We start from the raw sequence: 20,399 nt of genomic DNA on the forward strand, positions 1-20,399 counted from the left end.
TTTATATATTTATACATTTATATATTATTTTATATGTATATTATATATATATATATGTATTTTGAGATGGAGTCTTGCTCTGTCGCCAGGCTGGAGGGCAGTGGCACGATCTTGACTCACTCCGACCTCTGCCTCCTGGGTTCAAGCAATTCTCCTGCCTCAGCCTCCTAAGCAGCTGTGACTACAGGTGTGTACCACCACGCCCAGCTAATTTTGTATATATTTTTTTTGAGACAGAGTGTTGCTCTGTCACCCAGGCTGGAGTGCAGTGACGTGATCTCAGCTCACTGCAACCTCCGCCTCCCAGGTTCAAGCGATTCCCCTGCCTTAGCCTCCTGAGTCGTTGGGACTACAGGCATGTGCCACCATGTCTGGCTAATTTTTTTTGTATTTTAGTAGAGACGGGGTTTCACCATGTTAGCCAAGATGGTCTCGATCGCCTGACCTCGTGATCCACCCGCCTTGGCCTCCCAAAGTGCTGGGATTACAGGTGTGAGTCACTGCTCCCAGCTTGCTCAGTACCTTTTAAAGATGAAGAACAGCACTAAAAGCAGAAATGGTGCAGAAGAGGATGTGATAAAAGAATCAGGAGTCCCTACTATCAGTCTACTATTCTCTCCCTCAGGCTCCCCTTGGGCCATTCTGATTACATTTTGCTAATAATATATACGCAGTAGTCCCTCAGTATCCATGGGGACTGGTTCCAGGGCCTCCTCCTGCCAAATCCTTGACATAAAATTGCATAACATTTGCATAGAACCTATGCATACCCTTCCATATACTTTATTTATTTATTTATTTATTTATTTATTTATTTATTTATTTATTTTGAGACAGAGTTTCACTGTTGTCACCCAGGCTGGGAGTGCAATGGTGCGATATCAGCTCACTGCAACCTCCGCCTCCCAGGTTCAAGTGATTCTCCTACCTCAGCCTCCAGAGTAGCTGGGATTACAGGCATGTGCCACCATGCCAAGCTAATTTTTGTATTTTTAGTAGAGATGGGGTTTCACCATGTTGGTCAGGCTGGTCTTGAACTCCCGACCTCAGTTGATCTGCCCACCTCGGCCTCCCAGAGTGCTAGGATTACAGGTATGAGCCACCACACCCGGCCTGTATACTTTATTTTTTATTTTTATTTTTTTGAGACAGAGTTTCACTCTTGTTGCCCAGGCTGGAGTACAATGGTGCAATCCTGGCTCACTGCAACCTCCGCCTCCTGGGTTCAAGCTATCTTCCTGCCTCAGCCTCCTAAGTAGCTGGGATTACAGGTGCCTGCCACCACGAGCAGCTGATTTTTGTATTATTAGTAGAAATGGGGTTTCATCATGTTGGCCAGGCTGGTCTTGAACTCCTGACCTCAGGTGATCTGCCCGCCTCAGCCTCCCAAAGTGCTGGGATTACAGGCGTGAGCCACTGCACCCGGCACCCCCTTCCATATACTTTAAATCATCTCTAGATTACACTACCTAATACTGAGAGGTGAAGCCAGCTGGACTTCTGGATTGGGTGGGAACTCTGAGAAATGTTCTGTCTTACAAGAGGACTGTAAAATGCATCAATCAGCACTCTGCAGCTAGGACTGTAAAATGCACCAATCAGCTCTCTGTGGCTAGCTAGAGGTTTGTAAAATGGACCAATCCGTGCTCTGCAAAATGGACCAATCAGCACTCTGTACAATGGACCAATCAGCACTCTGTAAAATGGACCAATCAGCAGGACATGGGTGGGAACAAATAAGGGAATAAAAGCTGGCCACACCAGCCAGCAGCAGCAACCTACTCAGATCCCCTTCCACCTTGTGGAAGCTGTGTTTTGCTTTTTACAATAAATCTTGCTGCTGCTCAGTCTTTGGGTTCGCACCACCTTTAAGAGCTGTAACAGTCACTGCGAAGGTCTGCGGCTTCATTGTTGAAGTTAGCAAGACCAAGCACCCACCAGAAGGAACCAACTCTGGACACAATACAATGTAAATACTAGGTAAATAATTGTTATACTATATTGTTTCAGTAATGACAAGGAAAAAAGTCTGTACATCTTCCATAGAGACCTTTTTTCTGAATATTTTCTATCTGTGGTTGGTTGAACCCACAGGTGCAGAACCTACGGATATGGAAGGCTGACTGTAGTTGGAAATCCAGTTAGACTAGATCATACAGAGTCCTACGCCAACGAGGAAGCTCATTTAGGCAGAGTTGTGAGTAGAATATAGTTTAATAGCGGTACAAATTCCCTTTTCTACTTCCTTAAATTGTTCTGCTAAACTGCCCAAGAGGAGAAAGGACCAGAGTTCAAGGACTTTGAAAGGCAGTGGAAATCACAATCCATTAATATACTTTGTTGCCCTCTTTTAGATCCAACTATTATCTCATGACCCACCGCCTCTCATTCTGACTTCCCAGACGTGAAACCTAAGCTGCCGTGCAGCAAGGACGCTGTGTCCTCAAATGGCCCTCACAAAACCCAACCTTGTCAGGAAATTACTCACAGATTTTCCTGTAGCTTGCTTGAGTCCTGCTTAGTTCCTAGCTGGCTCATCAAATTCTTTATCTGAGCAGCTGGGGAGATAGGAAGAAAAAGATTTATTTAAAAGAAAAATACATTCATCATGAGTACCCTACTTCTAAGATCCCTGGTCTCTTCACATTCAGAATAAGTATTAATACATGCAACTAACAGAGACCACGCTATGATCAAAACCTTGACACATACATTCCTCCAAAAACTAATTATAAGGTTCACCTTTCTCCTATAGAGTAACTATGTCACTAAGTAGAAGGTGGTGGTTTTGTTTATCATCCCCCCAAAATTTGCTAGTTTTCCTAGATCTCCTATTGCAATGGTTAAAAATTTCAACACCTTTAGCAGGGCCTCTAGGCCAGATATCAATTTGCAACAATAAAAAAAAAATCAAATCAAATACAATAATTTTTCCATAGCAAATATTTTTGGAAAGACAATGTATACTTATTACTAATAATGGGTTGCCACCAATTGAGCACCTCTAAGTGCCAGGCACTATATACTAAGAGCTTTGTATACATTCTGTTTTTAATTTTCACAACAGCAATCTCAAGTAGATATACTTTCTTTTTTTCTTTTTTTTTTTCTGAGACAGAGTCTCGCTCTGTCACCCAGGCTGGAGTGCAGTGGCACGATCTCGGCTCACTGCAAGCTCCACCTCCTGGGTTCATGCTATTCTCCTGCCTCAGCCTCCTGAATAGTTGGGACTACAGGCGCCCGCCACCACGCCTGGCTAATTTTTTTTTTTTTTTTTAGTAGAGATGGGGTTTCACTATGTTAGCCAGGATGGTCTCGATCTCCTGACCTTGTGATCCACCCGCCTCAGCCTCCCAAAGTCCTGGGATTATAGGCGTGAGCCACCCTTAATAGATACACTTTCATTTTGCAGGTAAGGAAGTGTATTTAGAGAGGTTGAGTACCTTATACAAGCATATACAATTAATAAGTAGCAGAGCAAAAATTCAATGCCCAGTACATCAGATTCCAATGGTTATGTTCTTTCAACTGTGCTGTCTATACCATCATACAGTCAAATATATGGTTTTGTTCAGCCTTCTCTACCTTTTCCTAGATATTTGCTAAGACTAGGAATGGTAATGTTTGAATCCTAGATGTTTAACTCCTATCCTAGACCAAGAAAGCAGAGGTCCAGAGGAACTGATCATCTATCAATAAGGAGGAATACTCTAATACCAGCCTGCCTGGGACTCTGAACACTCCTGTCCCTTACTGATTTCTGTAACAATAGAGCCCTTCATTTCTTTTATGCCTTACTTTCTATTTTCTTTTTCTGGTTGCTGGTGAGGATGGGGGAGATTTATTCATCACAGAGGTTGGAAGTTCGTTACATGATTTCTCGTTTGCTTCCTTGCTTTCCAAGAGTATTCACTGTCTTCTATTACAAATACTGGAGTACAGAACATATGAATAGAGTACTCATTGCCCAGAAGTAACACACTTACCATCAAGTTTCAATAGAACTTCAAGAAATAACATAACATAATGGCTCTTCCAGCCATTCAGCCTTCTTTGTGAGAGCCCTTTCTATCCTCTCTGGATTAATGCCAGTTTCACTTGTGAAACACCAGCCTGCTAAATGACTGGTTCAGTGGAAGAAAATGAGGAAACCGATGTATATTGTATAATTTGTGAATATTATAGAAACAGTATACATATAATGCTCCCATGTCCAACAAGAAAGAACCCTCACTTACTAGAATTTTGAAATTTAAAAATTAATTGTTCCAAATTCACTTTGTGGTAATGGTACTCTTTAAAATAACAATATTTGGGGGACACAGTCATAATCTTGTCCCCAATTTGGTCACCAAGATTAGTAAAAAAGTAAGCTAAAATTTATTAAGTATCAGTTACCTTACAATACTAATGACATGCTAATAGTCCCTAAATCTGATAAGAAGCAACGATTAGGCAAAAATCTTCTAACTGATTGCTGGGTGCTTCTATTCCTAAACAGAAATGGAACAACTCAGTCCTTAGTAGTAAATACAAGCTATTTCTCCCTAGCCAAAATTACTGCATTGTTGGAGATACAAACATTTCCAGAGTCAAGTATATATAGGGTGGTAGCACTTCAGATTATGATTTCATCTTATTTTAAGACCATGTTTTCCTAACAAAAATGTGATTCCAGTTTTATAACAGAAATATAGGATTCACTTAATTCAAAATTTGCCTTTTGACAAGACTTCTCTAAAATATATCTATTCTACTAAGTGAGGGTTACCTATAGCTCAGTGGTTCCATGGTTCTAATTATAAGCACTATAATTACTGCATTCTGCTAAGATAGCATTATGTGTGACAACCACTTTTCTTCATCACTAACATGTGGTATGTCCTTCTTATCTAAGTCAAATGGGAATCAGGATACCACTAAAGCTATTAACTGGACAGCCATAAAAATAATGTATGAAAGAGGGCATGGATTTTCATTTATTGAGCATCTACTATGATGTACTAGACACTGGGTTTGACAAGCATTAACTTATTTGACTCCAAAAATCCTTTAAGTAAGCATTATCATTCCATTGTTGCATATGAGCACAATGAGGCTCCTGAGAGTTAACAGAACTCATTCACTCAGTCAGTCATTCATTCAGAGTAGAGGACCTACTCTACACTATTCCATGTCCTAGAAGACACTTGCCTTCAAGAGTCTTCTAAGGAAAAGAGATAGGTAATAAACATATCAGGTAGTGATAAGTTATATAAAGAGAAATAAATTCAGGTAAGGGCTGAAGTGACAGCGGTGGGCATACTAGTTATACAGAGTGGTCAGAGTATAAATAGAAATAAATTCAGGTAAGGGCTGAAGTGACAGTGGTGAGTAGAGGATACTAGTTACATACAGTGGTCAGAGAGACCTCTCTGATAAGGTGACACTGAGCAGAGATCCAAAGTGAAAGATCAAGCCACACAGCTATCTTGGGGAGAAGCATTCTAGGAGAAGAGACTAATCAGTACAAAGTCCCCAAAGCAAGGGTGCTTGACATGATGGAGGCCAGGGTGGCTAGAGCAGAGTAAGCAAGAGACAGTAAAGAGGTGGCCAAGAAGGTAGTAGGGACCCAGATTGTATAGGGCCTTGCAAACAATTAGGACTTTGAATTTTAATGAAATGGGAAATCACTGGTAAGTTTTGAGCAGAGTGTCATTACAAGCAGAATTCAAACTCAGGGCTAACTCCAGTGGAATGTGCCACATTACATTCTCTCAAAAGGCTGACTCTTACAGGAAAAAGAATGTAGTCACACAGGGCAGTCCTAGATTTCCCAGTGTTCCACTTAGCCCCACCCTACTTATCTGATACCTCCCTAACTTAATAGCTGTCTGCTCCAGATAGGCTGATGTTCTTCCTCTAACCTGCTCCCTTCTCCAGCTCCCTGGCACCTATGGGAATACTCCTCTGTACTCACTAGAGTCCAGCAGAGTGCCAGGCACCCAGGTGATACATAATTAATTATTGATTAATTGAGTTAGCCTCCCTTTTACATTCTGGCAAGCTCTTTGAGGCAGAAGATATGAATGAAGAATATAAGCTAGGAATAATGAGGCCTGAAATCTAAGCCAGACTTGACGACTAACTAAATGCATGGCACTAAACAAGTCATTTCTTTTGACTGGGTCTCTTTTTCACCAATTATAGATGATATTCAGATTTCATTGACATTTACTGAATACTTAAACTATTTGTGTAAGGTTTTTATTTTCTCTCATTAAATCCTTACAACTATGTGAGAACTAAATGATCTCTAAGTACTCCCACCACTGCTCAATTCCAAAATTCAGTAACAGTGAAATAGCTCCAGTCGCAGAATTATGCTGTGTAACCAATGAGTACTTTTGCAACCCAGAAGTTTGGCTTAGAAAGGTTCCACCTGTGACTTTCTTAACTTCATAAATGCAAGGTACAAACAGGACTGGACTGACTATATGCCTCTAGAAGGCAGAGACCGCATTCTACTCATTTTTGTGTATGTATAACTCCTCCCAACACACACACACCCATCCAGAAAATAGTTGAATATATGATGACACACAAAGGTAGACCTGATAAAAAAGTGAAGGAAATAGGTCTCGTCTTACTGTCTTTAAAAAGTAGAGCATTCCTTGGAAACTTTAGAAGTATGCTAAAGTTATTAATCATCTATCAAAATTTATTAAATAAGCTACAGAGCTATGGGAATTTTATAGAATATGAAAAAAATCAATTAATAATCAGCTGTTCTCTGCGTATTCTCAGTGGAGAACTCTCTTCATCTAGACTTTTCTGATTTCCTTTGTTGGAATGACCTGAATTTGGGGGGTAGAGATAGGGAGGGGTTGAGGAAGTGGGGGTGTTGGGGACATTATAGGGTCATTTGCTAGCTAAGCACCAGAACAAATCTAAGCCTTAACACTTTCTAAATTTCTAAATATTAAGATATTTTCTTTAAATTTTTGAGCAAGACTCAGGTATCAGACACCCTAAAACTCAAATCATAAGGACAACAGTGTCATAGTTTACTGGAACCCAGAGAAGCAGAACTTTTTGTATATTGCCCTCTATAATCACCAACATCAGGGATTTGTTCAAAACTAGTAACTCGGTGACTCATGTATCGTACATCTAAGAGATGTATCCTTCAGTAAACCTAAAGCACACAAAGGAATAGCATGTTTACACATACATTTATTTGCCCTTGAGCATACTTAAAATATCAAAAGAAAAGTGAGGCCAGGCAAAGTGGCTCACACCTACAATCCCAACACTTTGGGAGGCCAAGGTGGGCAGATCACTTGAGGCCAGGGGTTCAAGACCAGCCTGGGCAACATAGTGAGAACTGCCTCTACAAAAAATTTAAAAATTAGCCAAGCATGGTGGCGCATGCCTGTAGTCCTGGTTACTCAAGAGGCTGAGAGAGGAGGATCACTCCAGCCCAGGAGTTTGAGGCTGCAGTGAGCTATGATCATGCCTCTGCACTCCAGCCTAAGCGACAGAGCAAGACTCTGTCTCAAAAAATAGACAAATGAAAAAAAATTTAAAAAGTAAAGTGACACTTTTTTCTTTTGAGATAGTTTCCCTCTTGTTGCCCAGGCTGGAGTGCAATGGTGCGATCTTGGCTCACCACAACCTCTGCCTCCCAGGTTCAAGCGATTCTCCTGCCTCACCTTCCCGAGTAGCTTGGATTAGAGGTATGTGCCACTACGCCTGGCTAACTTTTTGTATTTTTAGTAGAGATGGGGTTTCTCCATGTTGGTCAGCCTGGTCTCAAACTCCTGACCTCAGGTGATCCACCTGCCTCAGCCTCCCAAAGTGCTGGGATTATAGGCATGGGCCACTGTGCTTGGCCAAGTGATGCTTTTTGGAAATATTTTTACCAGGATGAGTTGAATCTTCTGGCTAACTTGGTTAATGAGAAAACTCCTTTTCCAAGCATCCTAGTAAATGAAGGTTTTATGTTAGATCGACGTGCTACAACTTTTTGGAGGAAAATAATTGGTTTTTTCCTATGAAATGTTACATAATCCTAGAAACCAGATGACTAGGCCAAAGGTAAAGACAAGTCCTTCAGTTCTGTGTAAGCAATTTTGTTCTTTTAAAACTAGGACTCTGCTGGGCATGGTGGCTCACGCCTGTAATCCCAGCACTTTGGGACGCCAAGGTGGGCAGATCACCTGAGGTCAGGGGTTTTGAGACCAGGCTGGCCAACGTGGCAAAACCCCGTCTTTACTAAAAATACAAAAATTAGCCAGGCATGGTGTCACATGCCTGTAGTCTCAGCTACTCAGGAGGCTGAGGCAGGAGAATTGCTTGAACCCGGGAGCGGAGGTTGCACTAAGCTGAGATCGTGCCACTGCACTCTAGCCTTGGTAACAGAGCGTGACTCCATCTCAAAAACAAAACAAAATAAAACAAAAAAACAACTAGGACTCAATTTCTCCTATCACTTACCTCTCATTTTAAAAAAGCATATCCTGGCTAAAACTTTTAAAAGAGTATGAAGCAAATCAATTTGTTATACATTACAGCTAACATCCACACTAGGAACTACTCTAAACTGAAAACTCCTTATGTGCTTTTAGCTGATATTGGGAGAATCTGAATCTCCAAATGAACCTTCATCCAAAGCAAAGTCAAAGCAAAGTCAAATTATATTGAAAGTAACTATCATCAGAGGTAGGAAAAAGATTTCTCTTCATTTAACAGGATCTAATGCTCTAATTCAGTATTTTAAAAAACAAACAAATTCAACAACAAAAAAACATTTACACCAAATGAGAAAATGATAGCCGCCGATGTGGTGATTATAAAATGAAGTCATCTCGGTGTTTTACTCTGAAAATTATGTTTACATTCTGTCTTTTTTTTTTTTTGAGATGGAGTCTCGCTCTGTCCCCAGGCTGGAGTGCAGAGGCCAGATCTCAGCTCACTGCAAGCTCTGCCTCCCGGGTTTACACCATTCTCCTGCCTCAGCCTCCCGAGTAGCTGGGACTACAGGCGCCCGCCACCTCACCCGGCTAGTTTTTTGTATTTTTTAGTAGAGACGGGGTTTCACCGTGTTAGCCAGAATGGTCTCAATCTCCTGACCTCGTGATCCGCCTGTCTTGGCCTCCCAAAGTGCTGGGATTACAGGCTTAAGCCACCGCACCCGGCCTACATTCTGTTTTTATATCACTACAATGAAAATTACCTTTTTATTTTATTTTATTTTATTTTATTTTTTTTTTTTTTGAGACGGAGTCTCGCTCTGCCGCCCAGGCTGGAGTGCAGTGGCCGGATCTCAGCTCACTGCAAGCTCCGCCTCCCAGATTCACGCCATTCTCCTGCCTCAGCCTCCCGAGTAGCTGGGACTACAGGCGCCCGCCACATCGCCCGGCTAGTTTTTTTGTATTTTTAGTAGAGACGGGGTTTCACCATGTTAGATGGTCTCGATCTCTCCTGACCTCGTGATCCGCTCTCTCGGCTCTCCAAAGTGCTGGGATTAACAGGCTTGAGCACCGCCGCCGGACCCAATTACCTTTTTAAAAAAAGTTTTATTTTTTTTGAGACATGAGTTTTGCTGTTGTTGCCCAGCGCTGGAGTGCAAGTGGTGGCAGTCTCAGCTCACTGCAGCCTCACCGCCTCCCCGGTTCATAGTGATTCTCCTGTCTCAGCTCGCCAAGTAGCTGGATTATTACAGTGCCGGCCCACGATGCCTACTGCTAAATTTTTGTATTTTTAGTGGAGACGGGGTTTTTCCCATGTTGGTCAAGCTGGTCTCAATCTCCTGACCTCAGGTGATCCGCCCACCCTTGCCTCCAAAAAAAAAATGCTGGAATTACAGGTTGAGGTCACCGTGTCCTTCAACCTGACTTTAAAAAATAGCCACGTACTATAGAACAGTAAAGTTCTAGACTAAAGTGAAAATGGATACTAAATATCAAATGTATAATTTCCCTTTAACCATACCAGTTCACCATATTCAACGTTAACAGCATAGCTCTGAATTAAGACTGCCTATGTGGCCAGGCATAGGTGGGTTCATGCCTGTAATTCCAGCACTTTGGGAGGCCAAGGTGGGAGGATCAATGAACCCAGGAGTTTGACACCAGCCTGGGCAACAAAGTGAGCCAGTCTCTACAAAAAATTTAAAAATTTTACTTGGATGTGTGGTCCGTCCTGTAGTCCTTAGCTACTGGAAGGTGAGGTGTGGGGGATCCCCTTGAGTTCAAGGTTGCAGTGACGCTATGATGGCACCACTGTACTACTGGCACATCTGGGTTCAGAGCAGACCCTGTTCCTCAAAAAAAAAAAAAAAAAAAAAAACAAACAAACAAAAGAAAACACTGCTATGCTCGTATGCTTGTCCTGGTCCGCTACTTCCTGGCAGAGTGATATTTAGTAAAAGACTCCATTCCTCTATGCCTTAGTTTCCTGCCTAAAAAATGAAATAATAAGAAATCTTCATATGGTTGTTTGGGATGAAATGAATATACGAAGCTAAATTTAGAACAATGTCCGCACATTAAAAGCACTCAATAAAGATAGCTATTATTATCAAACGCAAACCAAGAAAAAATGTACTTAGCAGATGGATAAAATAAATTAAGTACATTATGAATGCCCACTATATATCCCAATTGTGTTCCAGGGCACTGTGCTAAAGATTAAATGTATATATGCATGGTCTCCACAGAAATTTCCACAAAACTAACATATCCTCTGCTTGGAAATGACAATATCAAAAAGCCTGAATTAAATGAATATATAACATAATGTGCTAAACTGTGAGGAAAACTGCTTGTAATGATAAAGTTCAAAGGAAAAACACCAAAAAGAGCTAGACATTTCCTTTTTTTTTTTTTTTTTTTTTTTTGAGGCGGATCTCGCTCTGTCTGCCCCAGCTGGATGCGGTGCCCGATCCAGCTCACTGCAAGCTTCCGCCTCTCCGGGTTCACGCCATTCTCCTGCCTCAGCGCCCGTCCCGAGTAGTCTGAGACTGACAGGTCGCCACCGACCACGCCCGGCTAATTTTTTTGTATTTTTAGTAGAGACGGGGTTTCACCGTATTAGCCAGGATGGATTTGATTTCCTGACCTTGTGATCTGCCTGTCTCAGCCTCCCAAAGTGCTGGGATTACAGGCGTGAGCCACTGCGCCCGGCTGAGCTAACATTTCTTAAGCAATTACTATGTAGCAGGTACTGTACATGAATTATCTCATTTAATCATCACTACCCTATGAAATAGGTATTATTAACTCCATTTTAACAATGAGGAAACTGAGAAATAGGTAAAGCAATGTGTTTACACAGCTAGTAAGAAGCAGATCTAGGATTCAAATCCTGGCAATATGACTCCTGAGTCTGCCTACCTACCTATTAAACTATAGTGGGGCAAGGAATTCAACAAGTATTAATAATGTCGCCATTGGGGCTGGGCGTGGTGGCTCACACCTGTAACCCCAGCACTTTGGGAAGCTGCAGTGGGCAAATCACCTGAGGTCAGGAGTTCGAGACCAGCTTGGTCAACATGGTGAAACCGTGTCTCTACTAAAAATACAAAAATTAGCTGGGTGTGGTGGCACGAGCCTGTAATCCCAGCTACTCAGGAGGCTGAGACATGAGAATTGCTTAACCCAGGGAGGTGGAGGTTGCAGTGAGCTGAGATTGTGCCAATGCACTCCAGCCTGGGCGATAGAGCGAGACTCCATCTCAAAATAATAAAAATAATAAAGTCACCATTTACTGAATGCCTACTATGTGCCAGGTAGTATACTAGACACTTTCAAACATCCCCCACTTTTTTTTTCTGAGACAGGGTCTCACTCTGTCACCCAGGCTGGAGTGCAGTGGCGCAATCTCAGCTCACTGCAACCTCCGCAGTGACGTGATCTCGGCTCACTGCTACCTCTGCTTCCCAGGCTCAAGCAATCTGCCCACCTCACCCTCCCAAGTAGCTGTGACTGTGTGCACCACCAGATCCAGCTAATTTTTTATTTTTGGTAGAGCCGGGGTTTCGCCAAGTTGCCCAGGCTGGTCTCAAACTTCTGAGCTCAAGAGATCCACTCACCTCAGCCTCCCAAAGTGCAGGGATTACAGGTGTGAGCCACTGTGCCCAGCCTCAAACATCCCTTTTTAATAATTTCACTCATTTTATAAATGGGGTTACACACGGAAAGGGAAAATAACCTGCTCGAGGTTAATACATGGAAGAGGAGGGATTCAGTCACAGATGTGCTGACCCTGCAGAGTCCATGATCTTTCTGACTTCACTTTATCTTTCAAAAGCAAAGGAAGGCTGGGTGCCTGTAATCCCAGCACTCTCGGAGGCCAAGGCGGGCAGATCACCTGAGGTCAGGAGTTCAAGACCAGCCTGGCCAACATGGTGAAACCCTGTCTCTACTAAAAATACAAAATTAGTCAGGCGTGGTGGTGCACGCCTATAATCCCAGCTACTGGGGAGGCTGAGGCAGGAGAATCGCTTGAATCTAGGAGGCGGAAGTTGCAGTGAGCCAAGATCGCCCCACTGCACTCCAGCCTGGGAAACAGAGCAAGACTCCGTCTCAAAAATAAAAATGCAAAGAAAAACTTAGTTGCTATGAGCAGGACTTATGCACAACTGAGAGGATTTGTATAATTTAGATAGCCAACGAGGTAGGGAGAGAAAAGATACTAAAAAAAGGAGGAACCAAAGGCCAGGCGCAGTGGCTCACGCCTGTAATCCCAGCACTTTGGGTGGCTGAAGTGGGCGGATCATCTGAGATTGGGAGTTCGAGACCAGCCTGATCAACATGGAGAAACCCGGTCTCTACTAAAAATATAAAATTAGCCGGGCGTCGTGGCGCATTCCTGTAATCCCAGCTACTAGGGAGGCTGAGGTAGGAGAATCGCTTGAACCTGGGAGGCGGAGGTTGCGGTGAGCCAATATCGCACCACTGCACTTCAGCCTGGGCTGTTAACAACAGCTAAACTCCGTCTCAAAAAAAAAAAAAAAAAAGGAGGAACCAAATGAGCAAAATATAAACCGAAAGATAGAGTTAAGGAACGTAAAGAAAATAGCCTTCCTAGCAAAGAGTAAGGAAGAGTAGAAAATATGGCTAATTTGGGTTAAGATCGCAGGGAGTGAAAGCAAGGTGGAATATTAAGATCTGATTCAGGGCCAGGCGCGGTGGCTCACGCCTGTAATCCCAGCACTTTGGGAGGCCGAGACGGGCGGATCACAAGGTCAGGAGATCTAGACCATCCTGGCTAGCACGGTGAAACCCCGTCTCTACTAAAAAAAAAAAATACAAAAAAAATTAGCCGGGCGTGGTGGCGGGCGCCTATAGTCCCAGCTACTCGGGAGGCTGAGGCAGGAGAATGGCGTGAACCCAGGAGGCGGAACTTGCAGTGAGCCGAAATCGCGCCACTGCACTCCAGCCTGGGTGACAGAGCAAGACTCCGCTCAAAAAAAAAAAAAAAAAAAAGATCTGATTCAGGCTGAGCGTGGTGGTTCATACTTGTTATCCCAGTACTTTGGGAGGCTGAGATGGGCAGATCACCTGAGGTCAGGAGTTCAAGACCAGCCTGGCCAACATGGTGAAACCCTGTCTCTACTAAAAATACAAAAATTAGCTGGGCGTGGTGGCAGGCGCCTATAATCCCAGTTACTCAGGAGGCTGAAGCAGGAGAAATGCTTGAACCCAGGAGGTGGAGGTTACAGTGTGCCAAGATCACACCATGGCACTCCAGCCTGGGTGACAAAGTGAGACTCTGGCTCAAAAAAAAAAAACCCACAAAACAAAACATCTGATTCAGTAGACAACAGAGAGCCACTTCAGGCTCTTGAAGAAGTGAGCAGTATAATAAAAACAGGACTTTAGACATAGTGCTGATAGCATTATCAGTATAAACTAGAATGGGGCGAGACCATAATCAGAGACACTATGAATATGCTGCTGAAATACAGATGTTGAGCTGATGAAGACTTAAGAGGACAGCAAAGAAACATAAAAAGTAAGGGGCAAACATGAAAATAACTTTGAAAGTAGAACCCCAAGGATTTCATAATAATCAATTTAAAAGTTAAACTCTTCATGCTTTGGGAGACTGAGGTAGGAGGATGGCTTGAGGTCAGGAATTCAAGACCAGCCTGGGCAACACAGCAAGACCCCCGTCTCTAAAAAACTTTTACAACTTGTCAGGCGCAGTGCCACATGCCTGTAGTCCTAGCTACTTGGGAGACTCAAGTAGGAGGATCGCTAAAGCCTAAGAGTTTGAGGTTACAGTGGGCTACGACTGCACCACTGCATTCCAGCCTGGGTGACAGAGTGAGACCTCCACTCTTCTTATTCTGTTAGTAAACAAGATCACATCAATAGCAACATAAAGAACAGAAATGCTGCTGGGTTTTTTTGGTTGTTGTTTTTTTGTTTTTTTCTGAGATGGAATCTCACTCTGTTGCCCAGGCTGGAGTGCAGTAGAGCAATCTTGGTCTTGGCTCACTGCAACCTCTGCCTCCCCAGTTCAAGCAATTCTCCTGCCCAGGCCTCCCGGGTAGCTGGGACTACAGGCGCCCACCATCACGCCCGGCTAACCTTTTGATTTTTAGCAGAGGCGGGGTTTTGCCATGTTGGCCGCCAGGCCGGTCTCGAATGCCTGATCTCAGGTGATCCGACTGCCTCGGCCTCCCAAAGTGCTGGGATTACAGGCTTGAGACACCCCGCCCGGCCAGAAATGCTGTTCTTCAATCCCTTCAGAGTTAACTTTGAGGTTAATAGGTTTTTAGCTATATCTGCCTCAGCAATACTTGCCCAGACACTTCGTTCCACAGTAAGTCAAATATTTTTCCTCTGTACCCAACGCATACTGATAACCACCACTTGTACCGGGCAGTCACCCTTAGCTGTACCTGTAACAACTCACGCAGTGAGGTGCCTTATCTCAGGCTGGATGTGCTCAGCAATTCCAACCCCACATCTGTGGCTCAACAGTTTAGAAAAAAGAATAACTTCTCTCAAACTTTTAATGGGTACAAGTCCTTGCAGGACTGTATGGGTATGTGGGTATATGTATGTCTGTGAGCTCACATTCTAAGGGTATATTTGGGTGTGCTGGTCTCTTGGCAAGGTTTGGTGATAGGTACTAGCTTGATAACTGAGTAGATGTAATGTCATCCCATCAATTTCAGACTTCCCATTTCTCCCCAAACAATTCTTAGGGAAGAATTCCTTTTTTTTTTTGGAGATGGGAGTCTCGCTCTGTCATCCAGACCTGAGTGCAGTGGCACGATCTTGGCTCAGTGCAACCTCCGCCTCCTGGCTTCAAGCAATTCTCCAGCTTCAGCCTCCTGAGTAGCTGGGATTACAGGCATGCATCACCATGCCTGGCTAATTTTTTTGTATTTTTAATAGAAACAGGGTTTCACAGTGTTGGCCAGGCTGGTCTCAAACTCCTGACCTGGTGATCCGCCCGCCTCAGTCTCCCAAAGTGCTGGGATTACAGGCGTGAGCCACCATGCCCGGCCTGGAAAAATTTCAACTCACACTGCCGAGGGTCACACGATATGGTATGTACCACACACTACAAGGGGAAAGAGGCAGGAAGAGTTCCAAAATGGTAGAAATGCCTCATTCATTCAAATCAATTTGATACAATTTATTATGCATCAAGATCCTATATAATATGATCCCTGGTTACCTCTCTGGCCTCCTTCCCTATTCTGCCTCCTTTTTCTAACTGTGCTCCAGCCATACTAGCCTCCTTGCTCTTCTTTGAACACATCAAAGTCTTTGCTCTTGCCCTATATCTAGAACGCCTTTCCCAACTACTCACACAGCTCTCTCGCTCACTTCATTCACATGTCTACTCACTCAAATGTTACCTCCTCAGAGAGGTCTTCCTTGATCAACTAAAATAGTACACCCACCCTCCCTCTTCCCTGACTCTCTATCTACTTACCCTGCTTTTTCTTCACAGCATTTATTATTAGTTGACATTATTTATATGTGTGTGTACATATGTGTGTATACATACCCCTCCACACACAAATACACATACATATGCAATAATGGGAGGGATTTTACCTCTTGTTCATTGCTTTACCCCAGCACATAGCAGGAGTTCCAGGAATATTTGTTGCATAGTGGATCAATGAATCTTTCATATGTTTGGGACTGAGATAAGTACTGGAAATATAAAGATGAATAAGTCATGCCCCTTGACTCAAAGGAGCTAGCAAACTGACGGAGGAGATGAACACACCACAAGAAGAGAAAGCACTACGGCTTCAGGTATTTCCCCCACAGAGTGTCCTCTAGAGAGTGAAAAAACAAGTTATTTGCATACTTATAAACCTGAAGTGTTAACTGCTATAGCACTGTTATTGATTTATTTATTTTTAATTTTATTTATTTATTTATGTAAAGACAAAGTATTACTCTGTCACCCAGTCTGGAGTACAGTGGTATAATCACAGCTCACTGCAGCCTCCAAATCCTGGGCTCAAGAGAGTCTCCAGCCTCAGCCTCCTAAGTAGCTAGGACTACAGGCACATGCTACCACATCTGGCTAATTTTTAAATTTGTTTTGTAGAGATGGGGTCTCGCTATATTGTCCAGGCTAATCTCAACCTCCTGGCCTCAAGTAATCCTCCCTCCTTGGCCTCCTAAAGTGCTGGGATTACAGGTGTGAGCCACTGAGCACAGCCCAGAACTGTAATATTAATAAAAGTTATAAAAGACAAATTGCTGGTCATAAGAGACAGACCTAGTTTCAAATTCAGATATTGTCATTTGTTAGCAGGGCAATTATTTAACCTTTATAGTTTGTTTCCTAATACATAACATGGAAATGATCCTGGTGCTTCAGCGTTGTTATAAAATAAGATAATGCATATAAAGCACTTTTCATACTGCCTGGAACACAGTATGTACTCAAACGTTAGCTATTAATATTACTAACAGTTGACTTAAATGATCCCCTTGGGCCCAATGCCCAATCAATAGCTAAATCTTACCAATTCTATCACCAAGGAAACCTCTCCTATTGTTTCCTTTCTTTTCATGTTCACAGCCCTAACTGGTATCTCTGATTTCAGTCTCTCTCCCTTTGAATTCAACTCACACTTTCCTAAAGAACTAAATCCAAGCCCCTTAGCTTAGCATTTAACGTCCTTCATGTTTGGGCCCCAATTTACCTTTCAATCCTTTTTTTCCCACTACTTTCTGGAATCTACCACTCTAGCCAAATTAAATTACTCTTCTAGATATACCCTATGCTTCCCCACTATGATGCCTGTTCATTTTACTCCCTCCTGGAATGCTCTTCTCTTTACCTTCAAAGGTCCAAATCTTTCCATCCTCTTTCCAGACATAACTCAAATGCCATAATGCCTTCTCAATTAAAAACAATCTCTCTCTCCCCAGAATACCTTCATGTTATTTATATGTCTTTTATAGCACCAATCCCTTTTAACTTTATATTTTGCTTATGTACTCTGCAGGTTCTCTGTTGAAAGATCCATGTCAGTTCTTACACTTACTACATACTCAAATAAATGTATGTTGAAGGCTAGGCATGGTGGCTCATACGTGTAATCCTGGCCTATTGGGAGGCCAAGGTGGGTGAATCACTTGAGAACAGGAGTTCAAGACTAGCCTGGACAACATGGTGAAACTCCATCTCTACAAAAAATATAAAAATTAGCCAGGCATGGACCAGGCGCAGTGGCTCACGCCTGTATTCCCAGCACTTTGGGAGGCCAAGGCAGGCGAATCACAAGGTCAGGAGATCGAGACCATCCTGGCTAATACGGTGAAACCCCGTCTCCACTAAAAATACAAAAAATTAGCCGGGCGTAGTGGTGGGCGCCTGTAGTCCCAGCTACTCAGGAGGCTGAGGCAGGAGAATGGTGTGAACCCGGGAGGCGGGGCTTGCAGTGAGCCGAGATCGTGCCACTGCACTCCAGCCTGGACAACACAGCAAGACTCCATCTCAAAAAAAAAAAAAAAAATCAGCCGGGCACGGTGGTGCACACCTGTAGTCCCAACTACTTGTAGGGCTGAGGCAGGAGGACTGCTTCAGCCAGGGAGGTTGAGGCTGCAGTGAGCTGAGATCATGCCACTGCACTCCAGCCTGGGTGATAGAGTAAGACCCTGTCTTAAATAAAAATTTAATGTAAATTTAAAAATGTATGTCGATCTACCTTTTGGGAGCTATTGCTGGTTATTACGTACTATAATATTATATTATATATATCAGCATGCATATCGATATTCATTCAACATGTATCCAATCCTTATCCATCTTTTCAATGTCTATAATTATATTGTATTTAATATTTATATTTATATATTATATATATATTCATATATAATATTGAATACATGGCTTGAATGAATATTTTGCCAAATAGATATTAAAATCAGATTTAGCCTCAACAAGAAAATTTCAGCCTTGAACTAGAATTTTTTTATCTAACCTGTATTACAGCTCCTTCACAAAAGGAAACTGGAACGTACTATACTTTCTAACCAGTGATCATATATTTTTTTTTTATTCTGGATTTTAAGAGGTCACATACCCTTCCTTTCACTTCCAGAGTCTCAACTGCTTTTGATCAGAAACTTCTCAAATTCTACAATATATATTTAGATTTAAAAGCAAAGTGAGCCTGGGCAACATAGTGAGACCCCATCCCTACAAAAAATTTAAAAATTAGCCTGGCATGGTAGATGCATCCTTGTAGTCCTCGCTACTCAGCAAGCTGATCAGGAATTCAAGGTTATAGCAAGCTAGGATCGTTCCACTTCACTCAGATCACTGCACTCTGCCTGGGTGACAGAGCTAGACTCTGTCTCTTAAAAAAAACAAATTTAAAAACTTATTTAATTTTTTAAAATTAAAAAAATTAGGCTGGGCACAGTGGCTCACGCCTATAATCCCAGCACTTTGGAAGGCTGAGGTGGGAGAAGTGCTTGTGCCCAGGGGTTTGAGACCAGCCTGGCCAACACAGCAAGACTTCATCTCTACAAAAAAGAAAATTTTTTAAAGTTTAAAAACTAAAGCAAAGTGATATTATTTAAAATACAGAATTGTAATTCAGAACTAACTAGTTCTGCCTATTAACAGAGTACACCAAGCTCACAAAACACAATAATAAACAATAAGGATGATGACCACCATTCTTTCCAAGTAAAGCTGCTGCTGATCTCCTGTTTATAAGGCTCCAAGATGATTTTCAAGCCCAAGAAACACCCTGTATTTGACTCATTCAGCTACAGTTTCACTCAGACCCTAATGGGGAGGAGGGAGTTTTGAGACAAGCAATACCATTCTAAATTCCACCAACTCTACCATGCATTACTTGCTCTGTGGTTGTGGCTAAGTCTCTTAGCTTCCCTGTGTACCAGATTTGTTCAAGAGCAGCTAAGTAGGGAAGGAAAACAAAAGCCTCATCTGCCTGAAATCCAAAAATACACCCCGATGCTTTGTTACAAAAGACAAAATAATGTAAGTTGAAATGTTGCTGGTGAATTATCTTTATTAAAACAGAAGTCATCCCACCTCTCAAATACCAGTCATTGTGTCTGATTTCCGAATTCACTACAGGAAGAACTGTGTATGAAGTCACCCAAACACATGCAGTCTCCACTTCCCTTAATTGAAAGTTGCTGATTTCCGAGGAGCCAGGGGCTGAGCAGAATGTAAACCTAAAGGCTAAATCAGTAAACAACCCCATCCAAACTGGCCTAAGAGGAAAGCGAGGTGGGTGGGGAGGAAGGTGGATGACAGGAGAAACTCGGCTGACCACTGCGCCAAGTCAACAAGTCAACGCACTCACAGCTCTCAAGATGACACACACTCCCCTTCCCACCCTCGGGCTGTCAAGTCGGCTGTTTTGGTCCCAGCACCGTGGGGGCAGAACTCCAGAGAAGCAGCTCAAGCTTCAGCTGGGGCCGGGGACCCTCGGGCAGCCCGGGCCTGACAGACTGGGGGAGGCAAGCCCACCGCCCCCAGGGTGGACAGCCCGAGACAGCCCCAGGTGTGGCCTCGGCCATAGCCCCAGCCGGGCTCCGCGACCCGGCAGTCTCACCCAGGCCTGTCCCGGGGACAGCTCCCGCCCCCCAGCTCGGTACCCCGGCTCACTGGCTTGGCTGATCCGCTGGATGTTGCCGCTGCACGTCTGGATGATGCTGCTGAAGTCCCGGAGCTGGGGCCCCGAGGGCCCCGGGTTCCGGTACATATCTAAGGGACCGTATGACATGACGAGGAGCTGAGACCTGCTCGCCTTACACCACTCTCCTACCGGAAGCAGCCGCCAGCCGGGACCCGCAGGCTGACGGAGAAACTGGGAAGAGCAAGGGCGGGGAAGGAGCTAAGGCTGCGTGCGCACTAGTCCCGCCCTCACGCAG

At 43.4% G+C, this 20,399-nt stretch overlaps 1 protein-coding gene across 2 annotated transcripts in view; it reads right to left on the reverse strand.

Annotated features, from left to right (window-relative positions):
• STX12 (syntaxin 12) overlaps positions 1-20,399 on the reverse strand; it is a 56,326-nt gene extending 35,927 nt beyond the window's left edge. For both annotated transcript variants that reach the window (XM_017856445.1, XM_017856446.1), the window contains exons 1-2: positions 20,134-20,399; positions 2,489-2,558 (exon numbers count right to left, since the gene is read on the reverse strand). In XM_017856445.1, the coding sequence (XP_017711934.1) occupies positions 2,489-2,558; positions 20,134-20,251 (188 nt within the window). In that variant the 5' untranslated portion in view covers positions 20,252-20,399. The remainder of the gene's footprint in view (positions 1-2,488; positions 2,559-20,133) is intronic.

This window comes from Rhinopithecus bieti, unplaced genomic scaffold, assembly GCF_001698545.2.
Source record: "Rhinopithecus bieti isolate Rb0 unplaced genomic scaffold, ASM169854v2 scaffold_41082, whole genome shotgun sequence".
Classification (NCBI taxonomy): domain Eukaryota; kingdom Metazoa; phylum Chordata; class Mammalia; order Primates; family Cercopithecidae; genus Rhinopithecus; species Rhinopithecus bieti.